The 11,084-nt window shown below is 45.0% G+C and overlaps 1 protein-coding gene across 2 annotated transcripts; it reads right to left on the bottom strand.

Moving 5' to 3' along the window:
- Positions 1-1,320: 1,320 nt before the first annotated feature.
- LOC311604739 (uncharacterized protein) lies at positions 1,321-10,128 on the bottom strand. Of its 2 annotated transcripts, none has more exons than XR_014781640.1 (5): positions 6,663-6,729; positions 3,682-3,761; positions 3,335-3,427; positions 2,604-2,894; positions 1,321-1,425 (listed from the first exon to the last, which is right to left on the bottom strand). XR_014781640.1 is itself a non-coding variant. In XM_084794802.1 (5 exons), exons 1-4 carry the CDS (start codon positions 10,093-10,095, stop codon positions 2,640-2,642), a joined length of 441 nt encoding a protein of 146 aa, XP_084650928.1. In that variant the 5' UTR covers positions 10,096-10,128; the 3' UTR covers positions 1,321-1,425; positions 2,604-2,639. The 2 variants fall into 2 exon arrangements, 1 of the variants encoding a protein (XP_084650928.1); XM_084794802.1 differs by lacking the exon at positions 3,682-3,761 and adding an exon at positions 10,089-10,128 and having other exon boundaries at positions 6,663-6,748.
- Between the last annotated feature and the right edge of the window lie 956 nt (positions 10,129-11,084).

Genomic DNA, 11,084 nt, shown 5'->3' with positions numbered 1-11,084 from the left:
TACACCTCTCAACATTCCAAGAAAAGCCGTTTGTTCTGTGAGCCTCCATCGTTGGCAAGAGGGAATCATTTAGAAGAACTCTCTAGGAAAGTTATTGTTTTTCCTTGAAGAGCGAAATCATTAGAAATGACTACCTTGGCTTATTTAAAATAGTTTAATTTATACAACTTTTAGGTACGTGGTCACAACACCATGTTTTCATACATCCTAGTCAAGATATAGTTCTCCACCCAGACTCCAAGGGTACTGGAGCTTTTCAGAATTGTTTTGAGAAAGACAAAATTGGAAAAGCTGTAAGAACGTTAGGACATGCTCCTTGACTCACACTGGAACACTATTGACTGCATGTGCTCAGAAAAGAATGATCTGGAATGGCAATATTGACACTGTGCAGAGAAAGATTTAGAAGGCATGTTTTAAAGAGACAGACAAGAGTGCCCTTCATCAGGGACGTCAGTTTGCTTACGTGAATCCACCCTAAGGTGAGAAGCCCCCAGTTCTTCCTGTATGAAAAAGAGCTCTTCTTCCTTCAGGGAGTAGCAAAAGTCAGGGCCTCCTTTCTGCAGAGGAACGATTATGTGTGTAACGTGGCATTCCGGCATTCCTCTCCCACCTGCCAAGAGAAAACAACCTGTCACAGTTCTCTGGAGGTTTCTGTCCCAATCTCTCACAATACAAGTAAATGGAGCCCTCACTTCACCTCAATGAATGCCTCTCATTTTTCTGCTTCTTCTCAGTGTTTTACAACCTTGGTGCTCTAATGTTTTCTGGAGTACTGTATAAAGGAACAGATGCTGGGAGGAACCTGTGATGTCTGTCTTGGCACATCCTGGGTCTGCTCAGGAGTCTCAAGGTGTTTTGTTAATTTATTTTCCAAGTCTTACCACAGTAGTTGCTTAGACCAGGACCCAAAAGGAATTGATGCCTCATGCCTGCCTATCTCCCTGTCTGCCTCCAGGCCTGCCTTCTTTTTTTTTTTTCAAGACAGGCCTCACTCTGTCTGTGAGGTGTTGTGAACTTGTAGGAAGCCTCCAGCCTCAGTTTGCAAGTAAATGGAATCATCAGCATTAGCCTCCACTAGAATGTTAATATTTAACTATCGCATTGAAGCCAACTGTTCAAGGGACTCTGAAAAGCAACCAAATACAAACCCATCAAATTCAAGGTATGCAGGTCTGGACACACACCTTTCCTTCTGTAGGGTGGTGTGTATGGACACAGACCATATGTGCTAAGGGAGAAGAAACAGCCTCAGATCAGAAAGAAGTTTTACATCTTTACCAGGGATCCGCACAAGACACCACAGGTCTCGAGGCCTTTCTTGGTGTTCTTTTTGGCTGACTTCAGGAACTTCTCACACAAATCTTGAGGAAGAAAAAAAATCCTGAGGAAGGACCACTTGGCGCAGTCCTCTGAATTTCTGAACTGCAATGGAAAAGAAGGAAAAGTCTGAGGTGACAGAGCTCAGTGTCCCTGAGCAGAACTCAGTGTGGCAGCCTGGGAAAGAAATGCAAAGTCACTGGGATCCCGCCTTAACCCCCCCTCCCTATGATGGAACCACAAAGTGAGCAGAGTGTTTTTTTTCCTCCAAGCTCTGGCTACAGCTGACTAGGAGCTGTGATTATGAACTTTACTGTCAGCTTGAGTAGATGGAACAATATCTCTGGATGTGGCTGTGAGGTGATTGTAAAAAAACAAACAACAACAACAACAACAACAAAAAAACCTCGTTTTTTGGGGAGGGGTTTCTTTTTTTTCCCTTTTTTTCTTCCTTTATTAATTTATTCTTGTTACATCTCAATGGTTATCCCATCCCTTGTATCCTCCCATTCTTCCCTCCCTCCCATTTTCCCCTTATTCCCCTCCCCTATGACTGTTCCTGAGGGGGATTACCTCCCCCTATATATGCTCATAGGGTATCAAGTCTCTTCTTGGTAACCTGCTGTCCTTCCTCTGAGTGCCACCAGGTCTCCCCCTCCAGGGGACATGGTCAAAGGTGAGGCACCAGAGTATGTGAGAAAGTCATATCCCACTCTCCACTCTACTGTGGAGAGTGTTCCGTCCATTGGCTAGATCTGGGTAGGGGTTTAAGGTTTACCGCCTGTATTGTCCTTGGCTGGAAAAACAACCTCTTGATTCACATCTCTCCATTGTGTCATACGTTTACCTGAGACTCTGCCTTTCAGAAAATAACAGCTTACACCACAGACTTTATCTGAGAGGAGAGAAATCAGTATTTTCTTAATGTGCTTAACATAAAGCTTTGAATCTCTACAGAGCTCTTATATGATGAGGTCCAACAAGCTTTGAGGAAACTGACATGGCTTAGCTGACGTCAAAGGCCACTATTCCTGGACAGTCAGGGAAGCAGGACAGAAAAAGACAGCGCTCCTCACACAAGGTTCTTTTACCACAGCAGAGTAAGTGGAGCCATGTGAGCAAAATCAGAGGACATGGAAAAGGAGGGGTGGTGCTCAGTGCTGCAGACTTCAGGAACTGTGCCTTCCTGCTGGGCTGCAATGTAACACCTGTGTCTGAACTAGAGGCAACAGGGATAACTTCTGCACAAGACTCTTCCGTGTGAGGAACCTCTGGTGATGTACCTGGTCTTCCCCAGGCTGCTTGGCAGACGGCGCTCTTCAGACTACGTCCTCTGAGGCTTCCTCTGCTGCACGTGGTGGGCTGGAGGTTTCGATTGGTATTGAGGAAGGCAGAGGTTCTCCTGGTGTTAGTGGTGTACTGGGGCCCACATCCTCACATTTGTTTTCTTTAGTACTGTCCTCTGGCCCAAATGGAAGGGAGCCCCAATTAGGACATCCAGCTGTTTTCAGGATGTCTCCTATGTCCTGCCAGAAGGCCGCCTGCTGTGCTAGCTCCTCTTTCTTCTTCTTCTTCTTTTACAGGAAGAGAAAAGGAGTTAGGCTGATATTTCAAATCTCAGAAGAAAAGGCTTGTCAGCACAGAGATGAACAAAGTGTAGTTTTGTTCAGGTTTCAGCAAGGGTTCCATAAGCGTGGTGTGGTGGAAAACTGCCAGCACTGGCATACTCAGTTGCAGTATGGCTCTTGAGCAACAGCCAAGTCTCAGTCTACCAGCACCCACCCCATCTTCTGTGTGTGTGTTCTGGTGTGTGTGTGTGTGTGTGTGTGTGTGTGTGTGTGTGTGTGTGTGTGTGTGAGGGGTGGCTTGTATGAATACAAGTGCATTTATGTTCAAGTGAGTGAGGAGCCTTTTCATTGAATGACAGACTCCAATGACACGACACAATACAGTCCCTGGAACAGGCTGAGGAGCTGGCACACAATCCCCCTGTCTCCGTGCTCTTTACTCTGACTTTCTCAGCCAGGTGCTGCTCGTATTCTATGCTGTATTTCTTCAGGAGATCCCTCCTCAGAGCCGCAGCCCTCTTCAACACCCTATTGATAGTCTGCAATAAAACCCGGAGTGGAGAATCAGAGCAGTTCTAATGTCAGAGAAGATGGAGAGAAAACAAGTTGGGAGAGGTGACATCAGCTCCTGTACAGCCTGAACCCCATTCCCTGACATCCCTCTTCTCTGCCCTGCTCTGCTGAGGCGGCATCAGCTACCCTTCCACCCAGTGTCAGGGCGGTGGCTTTTCTTGGAGTAGCTCTGCTCTGCTCTGGAGATATTCGGTCAGACACACAGACAACAAGGACCCACCCTGATGAATCTGGATCTTCTCTCAGCAGTGCCCGTTTCCCTGGGTGGGGCTGTCATTGTTGATTTTTCCCAGGTAGAGGCTAAAGAAACAGAGCAGAGTGACTAAGCTGTGCAGGAAAATTCCACATGCCTAAACGATGCCCTGAGGAAAATGTGGCCTCTGCAGGCACAGTTTCAGCAGGTCCTGCAGTTTAAAGAGGCACTGCCTGAGATACTGCATCTGTTTCCGTCCCAGTGCCTGGGTGTGAATTATCATCACTCTTCTATTAAACAGAAAATCTGCTCCTATCAAGAAGTGTAGCTAAGCTACCATGGTGCATGCTTGTTATCCCTGCACTCAGGAGGCAGCAGATGGAATTAGTAGACCCAAGGAGCCCCCAGGAAACAGGTCTTCCTCTTGAACATTAAGTCAGAAAATAAAAGCATCGCTCTCTTCCTTCCATTACCCATGACAATATGGATCTTTGCTCATACAGCACCTTTGTGTATTGTTAGCCAGCAGGGGACAACCTCACCTCAGAGGTCATGACGTAATGATGGAAGACACTAAGGGTTCTGAGAGCTTGGAGGAGGAGGAGTGCTCTGGGTACCTCTTGGGATGTTGTAACCCATGGATGCTGCTAAGCTGCCCCAACCCTCACATCAGTCTAAGAATCAAGAAAGGTTCATGATCTTGTCAGAAACTTGGCTGGAGAGGACGGTGTGATCAGAGACCCAGCATGACAAGATGATACCAGGGAAGACAAGTGAGTTCAAGGTGAGAGCGATTTGTCTGGGGAAGGAGGAGGAAGTGAGAGGGAAGTTTATAATGACCTCAAGAGAATGCCTTCACTTTTAGAAGACCTCCTGTTGAAAAAAAAAAAAAGAAGCTCTGTACTAGGAGTTGCACAACAACCTGGGAAACGCAAACCTGAACAATGTCACCCTTGAGATCATCGCTAAATCTGAGCTTTTCCCCTTCTCTGTGAAACAGGAAGGTGATGTACATTCCCAGGACACGCAGTCATCTGAAGTTCCGGGAAGTCATTTCCCAAGTGCCTGAGCCCCTCAGAGTCATGCGCATCTCTTCAGGTTCAGTTTCTCTCAACTTGAGGATGCACATGAGTGGTGGGATTTTACCATCGTTCATTTCATAGAACGCGCAGCACTCTTCTCACCGAGGCTGTGAGAGTCATTATTTGATGGCGGCTCTGCAATCTTTTGTTCATTGTGCCTACCCATGTATGATGATCAGCTTTGAAAAAGGCTTTACTGTGATGAGCCACGCTGACTCCAGGGGCTCTACAGTCTTCTGGTGACTGTGTAGTTATGGGGAAGGCCGACCTCTTTCTTATAAAAATCATGAGGCTACAGGTGAGCAGAAGAGGGATCTAGGCTTGGCCGCACATCAAAGATATCCCTGTGACTGGCTGCCTGAGAGAAAATGGGGAGGCCAAGGTGCGCAGCAATATGGACACACCCTGCTTCTCTCTCTGTCAAGGTGTGTGTGTGTGTGTGTGTGTGTGTGTGTGTGTGTGTGTGTGTGGTTTTTTTTTTTTAAAGCTGAGCCATGTGGGCAAAGGATCAAAAAAATAAATCTCCTACTCATGAAATTCTGTTTTTGTGGTACTATCACCTTTGGTCCTCACGTCTTTGAATAGCGAGGAAAAGCACACTTATGAGCTTCCAGAAATCTGGTTAGGGGGGACATTGTCAAGTTCAGTGACTGTCAGCAAATGTCGGAAACATGAACAGGAGAGCAGCATGAGTGAGGGAACAGTCCCAGGAAAGGAGATAGAAACTGAAGGTTCTCACGTAAGGAATTTACGGTGCAGAATAAAGGCTTCTTCTTGTCCTCCACGTTTATCCAGGTCTGCTGCTGTTTTAATGAAGTATCTTCTCAGGCTCATGTAAGAAGCCTTGGAAAAATTGGTGTTCATTTCAATACTCTGTCCTAGAGCACTTAAGACTTGGAACTGCTCATGTGGAGGCACACTGACATCATTGTGTTGGCAGATTTTCTACGCCAAAAAGAGAAGACGGGAACCATTAAATCCCACCCCCTGCCATCCTGCCATGCTGCTTTTTTAGCCAGCTAGCACATTGTTTTGTGTGTGTGTGTGTGTGTGTGTGTAGCGGGGGTGTCCCAGCACTCATGTGTAAGCACATTCATACTTTCGTGACAAACCTCTACTTTAAAAAATTAGAGCAAATAAATTTAGTGCCCAATCCCACCAGGGGATCCCCGTTACTATGGTGGTAAAATGATAGAGTCAGAACTAGGGATGTTTGTGCCCCTTGAAAACATAATCAAAGGAGCTCACATTTAACTTCAGGAGAGGTCCTTACACGTGGCCTAGCTAGTGAGATCAGCACACGAAGACTTCACATAGCTACGAGTGGGTGTGTCACATTGGAGGGTTGTGCATAAGCACAAATCCAGCATTGGCCACAGAAGTGTCTCTTGATATCACTAAGGCAATTAGGGAACCCCTCAGCTGGGAGGAACCTCTATTCATGTCTTCCACAGTGCAGTCCCTGCTAGAGGCACAAGGCTGAGTGATGGGGTGCCTTCATAAACTTCATTAGTATTTATGATCCTCAAGCCCTCAAGAGCATTTGAGTAACAATGGGAAAAGAAAACTCAGTCCCTGCTGCTGAAGGACTTCAGGGACTAAAATTGAGAAGCTGCAGAAGGAAATGAACCTCTGAGAACTGTGAGCAGCTTGGACCACAGCATCGTACAGGCTTGTCATGAATGCTTCCTGGGAACCAGGGTGTTTGAGAGCTGAACTGCAGTGCAATCTAAACACTGACTGGTCGCAGTATTGACCTGTTGATTCTGATCCCTCTGACAACGTAAAGAAAAATTAATATGTGCCCACTTGGGTTCTCTAGTTTAACAAGGAAAAAGACACTAGCTTTTAAAAATATTCCAGGTGTGATTCCATGCAAATTACCTTTTTTTTTTTTTTTTTTTTGGCCACTGCAATGAGACTTACCACATTTGTTCCTCCACTAGTGTTGGATCCTTTATTATCTGGACACTTCTGGTGGCCCGAGGGCTTGGGTGTCTCAAGGCTCCCTCTTGTCACCATATAAATAAGTAGTTAGGAAAGGAGATCCTTTGCTCCTCAGTGACTTGGTGTTAATTTATATTCATATGTGCACTGCTAAGATAATGACCACCATGGGCAGCAAGTTACAGGCTTTTAATCCTGCAAATGTGGTGGTGGCAGGATGGTAGTCAAAAACCTCCATTACAGAGTGAATATTAAAAACAGTTTCAAAGCCGGGCGTGGTGGCGCACGCCTTTAATCCCAGCGCTCGGGAGGCAGAGGCAGGCGGATCACTGTGAGTTCCAGGCCAGCCTGGTCTACAAAGTGAGTCCAGGACAGCCAGGGCTACACAGAGAGACCTTGTCTCAAAAAACCAAAAATACAAAACAAAACAAAACAACAACAACAACAACAACAAAAAAAAAAAAACAAAAACAAAAAAACCCAAAAAAACAAAAAAACAGGGCATGGATTTATATGTAGGACAAGTTTTCCAGGAATTCATTATGCAGCAAACAGCGCTGGCCATGAACTAGAGGTGAGCTCAGCCCCCAGGTGCTCAGCCCTGAACAGGGAGTCCCAGCACTAACACTAGATTAGAGAGTTTTTTGGGGAGGACCACAGAAGGGAACACAGTTGCTCCTATGTCCTAGACATGATACAGGGACCCATTTCTGTGTCCTGCAGTTCTAACTGTAAACCCTAGGTCCAGCATGGATACACGGAGCCCTGAGTAGGACACAGCTTCCTATCCATCCAGGTCAGTCACGGCGACACTGCTCAAGGAGAGTTGGCAGATGTGGCAGCCAGTTCCCCTCCCCCCAACACTCCTGCTGAACAGCACTGACATTCAAATGCTAATGTGACACCAGAGTGGAGGGTGGCTGCCACAGTGAAGCATCCTGCCTCCATGCTCCTGTCAGCACACCCAGCTCTGTCTCTGCTTCTGCGGAAGAGATCTCAGGAACTGCTTGTGTGATCGATCTACGCCGTCCTCTCCTATATACTCACTATCTCAGTGAGCCCAGAGCCCAGCCTGCCGGTTATCCCACTGTGGACTGTGAGCATCCATTTACTGAGAGAGGAAATGCTCTGTGCAAAATCATAAGCCCAGATACATCAGGGCTAAGACTGACGTTAGGGCACCAGATTCTAATTCAGTAATTCCGCGCTGACGGGACTGCTTAATATATATGGGAAAATTGAATGGAAGAATTCTTTGCATTTCTTTCCTTACCAGAAGCTGTGGTGCTGGTCATATTTACACAGTAATGAGAGTCAGTTAAAGGGATGTGAACCATCTCAGATGTTAGAAACAAACAAGAAACAAAACCCAACATGTCCAGAATCAGAGATATTGGAAACTGAGGGAAACCAGTTTGGTTGGCATCATAAGGAACTGAAGGCCATTCAGTTATTGATCAGCCAGGAGATACAATGGTATCATAAAGCTACTTTAAAAAAAGTTCTTATAAATTAGAGATGCAGGGCTGACTTGAGTTGGGCCCTGTTTTCTATAGCTTTATAATCCCTTACAGTTATAATATTTGTCCTGTGTCCAGTGAAGAAAACGACAGTGAAGATGACACAGCAGCTTCAGCTTGAAAGCCAATCCTGCAGAGACTCAGGGTCACCATGCTTTCTACAACTCATGTGTTCTCCAAAGCTCAGAGCAGAATAAAGGCCCCAGCACTGTCCCTCAGCCCACTGAGTCCCTTCAGCAGCATGTGCTCCAGAAGAAATCTATTTTTTTCCCAAGAAAAATTTTGACTTTGTGGCCAGAGCTGGTGCAGAATTCACAACTCATCTTACAGTTGCCATGAACGAGCACCAATGTTTCTGCCTCAGTCACCTGGGTGCTGACATTTCACTTGAGCCCTGACACTCGGCCTACATTTGTCACTACACTGTATTCATACAATGTCCATTTTCGTGACTTTCAAGCACCAACAGTGTTCAAGGACTCAGTACAGAAACATAAACAGCATACTTGTCTTTTCTGACAAGGTGGTCCTCCTAGTCACACCTGTGCCGGCCTCAGTTTATTTCCTGGTCTCTTAACCTACCTATATTTTCACTAAATCTTCCTCTGTTTGCCCTATGCTAAACATGTTCTACTTGGAGTCTCCCTTTAAATTTATTTTTCAATAAAATCTTTTCACTGTCTTCAGCTTTCAGCCCCAAGCTTCCCGTATCACCATGGTTAGCACCTCCACATCCTATACTCTCCCTTTTTTTCACTCTTCTATTTCCTCTCCTCGCCCACTCTTATTCCATTTTTCTATTTTTTCCACTCACTACGTACCCAGGTAGCCTGATATTTTTGTAAATAACCACAAACATGGCCTTCCCAGAGCGTCAGCCTCCTTATTCTGCTCCTCTCTTCTCTCTTAGCTCTCTTAAGTAGACAGAAAACTCCAAACATTGGGGGATGCTAATCTTAAAATTTCATTCATTTAATTTATTTCTTGAGGCATGGTCTTAGAAACTCAATGAGTGTATACACCCAGTCTGTCCTTGAAGTCACTGTCTAGTCAGAGACTGACATGATCTCCTTGAGTCCTTGACTCTGTCTTCCATGGACTGAATTTACAGGAAAATGACACCATGTTTTGACTAATCACATTAGCAGTTGGTTTGAAGTGTTGGTCATGGTTTTATAGCTATCTGTAAATAGTTTACCAAAAATAGATGACAACTCCCTCTATCAGTAAGGTGCCCATCTTTCTTGACCCGTTGAACAGAGCCAGAAAGAGCACAGCTGCTCCTGTGCCCTTGACTGCAACTAAAAGTCCTGCTCTGTCAGTGAGAGAATTTCGTTGGCTACACAGCATCAGAGAACACACATGTGCAGTTACAGAGGAGGAAGAAACATCTGCCTGGATGGAAAGTGTCTGCCAATAGAAGCTGATGAATGAACAGTGGTAGATGTGTTACTGAGTGCCCTCAGAACTAAACACTGCTGTGGAACAGAAACAACTGTCAGGTACTATTGTGAAAACTGTGTGTAGGGAAGCTTCATGTCACTCAGCTCTCCTGCCTATGTACCTGATCTCTCTCTGTTTCAGCCAAAACCATTCCAGGAATCTACTTTTTTCCTTTTCTGTACTGCGCTCCTAAAGGCTAAATCCCCATGGGAGCCCTAGAACATGGCAGCCTGTTACATCACCAAGAAAGGTGAAGATACATTTATTGAGTAGGTGACTAAATGCTCAGTCCAAAGGCACGACACAAAGAACTGTCAGAGCTAAGTCCACATTAGACACCATCTTGTCATTCAGTACTTTTTCCCTTAATCCCACATTGCTTCGATGTTTCCTGATTTAGGGGGCTGTCCAATTAAGTAAACATTAAAGTTTCTTTTCCTACCTGACATGGATGAGAAAGGAGTGCCAGGAAAGGTGTAGGATCTGGGACTGAAAAGGGACAAAGTGGAAACTCGGCTAGAAAGGAAGGCGAGAACACCCTACATGGCTGCAATCTAGGCAGCTGAAAGCACACAACCATAGACGACCATTTCTGTCTTTAAGAATCTTAGTTCAGGAGGAGAGTCACCTGTTTCTTACAAGTGGTCATTAATAAAGTCATGTGTCATTTACATGTGATTTTTCACATTTCAACATATCATTAGAATATGTTAGGAGCACATATGTGTCTTTAGTGAGTGCTTTATTTACTCTTTTATTCCTATGAAGAGCCACTATGACCAAGGCAACTCTTTGAACAGAAAGCATTTAATTGGTAGCTTGCTTTTACTGTTTCAGTGTCAGGCCGTGATGTCATGTCATACCCCTGCAGCATAGCTAAGAGCTTTTTATCTTTTCTTCATATGCAGGACTGTACTCACGTCATCATCCAGAATACCATGGTGACAGTCACAGATTTGCAATAAATAGAATCCCTCCATCAGTGGGGATTGATCTCTCTGTCTCTGTCTGTCTGTCTGTCTCTGACTCTGTGTGTGTGTTTGTATGTATAAGTGTATTTTATGTATATGTGAGGATGGTGTGTACATGCATGTAGAGTATGGTACATATCTCTGTGTATGTTCAACTTACATCATCTATGTTACTTCTACTCGAATTAAGCAAAAATTTCTCACAGGTTGCTTCTCTATTTTGAGGTAAGTGTTAATTTACCGCCATGAAAAAAGAATATTCTTCTTTTTCTCATTAAGCAAAGGAAAGGGAAGAAGAAGATAAGGGAGGTGAAGATGTGAAATGAGGGAAAGACAGAGAAGGAGAGAGAAAGAAAAGGTAGAGAGAGAAGGAGGGGTGAGTGAAGTGAGAAGAGAGAAGAGACGGGAAATAGAAAAATAGAAGTGATGGGAGAGAGAAGAGGGAGAGGAGAGTCTGGAAAGAAGAA

The sequence above is a fragment of the Acomys minous genome (genome assembly GCF_964271855.1).
Source record: "Acomys minous genome assembly, chromosome: 9".
Lineage (NCBI taxonomy): Eukaryota > Metazoa > Chordata > Mammalia > Rodentia > Muridae > Acomys > Acomys minous.
The sequence above is the reverse complement of the archived record's forward strand: the minus strand, read 5'-3'. Positions and strand labels throughout refer to the sequence as shown.

What these genes read in the sequence shown, in the direction of transcription:
- LOC311604739 (XM_084794802.1), bottom strand. An exon ending in CTAGTGGAGGAACAAATGTG is followed by an intron (nt 3,428 to 6,662) that starts GTAAGTCTCATT and finishes GTTTTATTGCAG; the next exon opens with ACTATCAATAGGGTGTTGAA. An exon ending in AGCAGCACCTGGCTGAGAAA is followed by an intron (nt 2,895 to 3,334) that starts GTCAGAGTAAAG and finishes TTCCTGTAAAAG; the next exon opens with AAGAAGAAGAAGAAAGAGGA.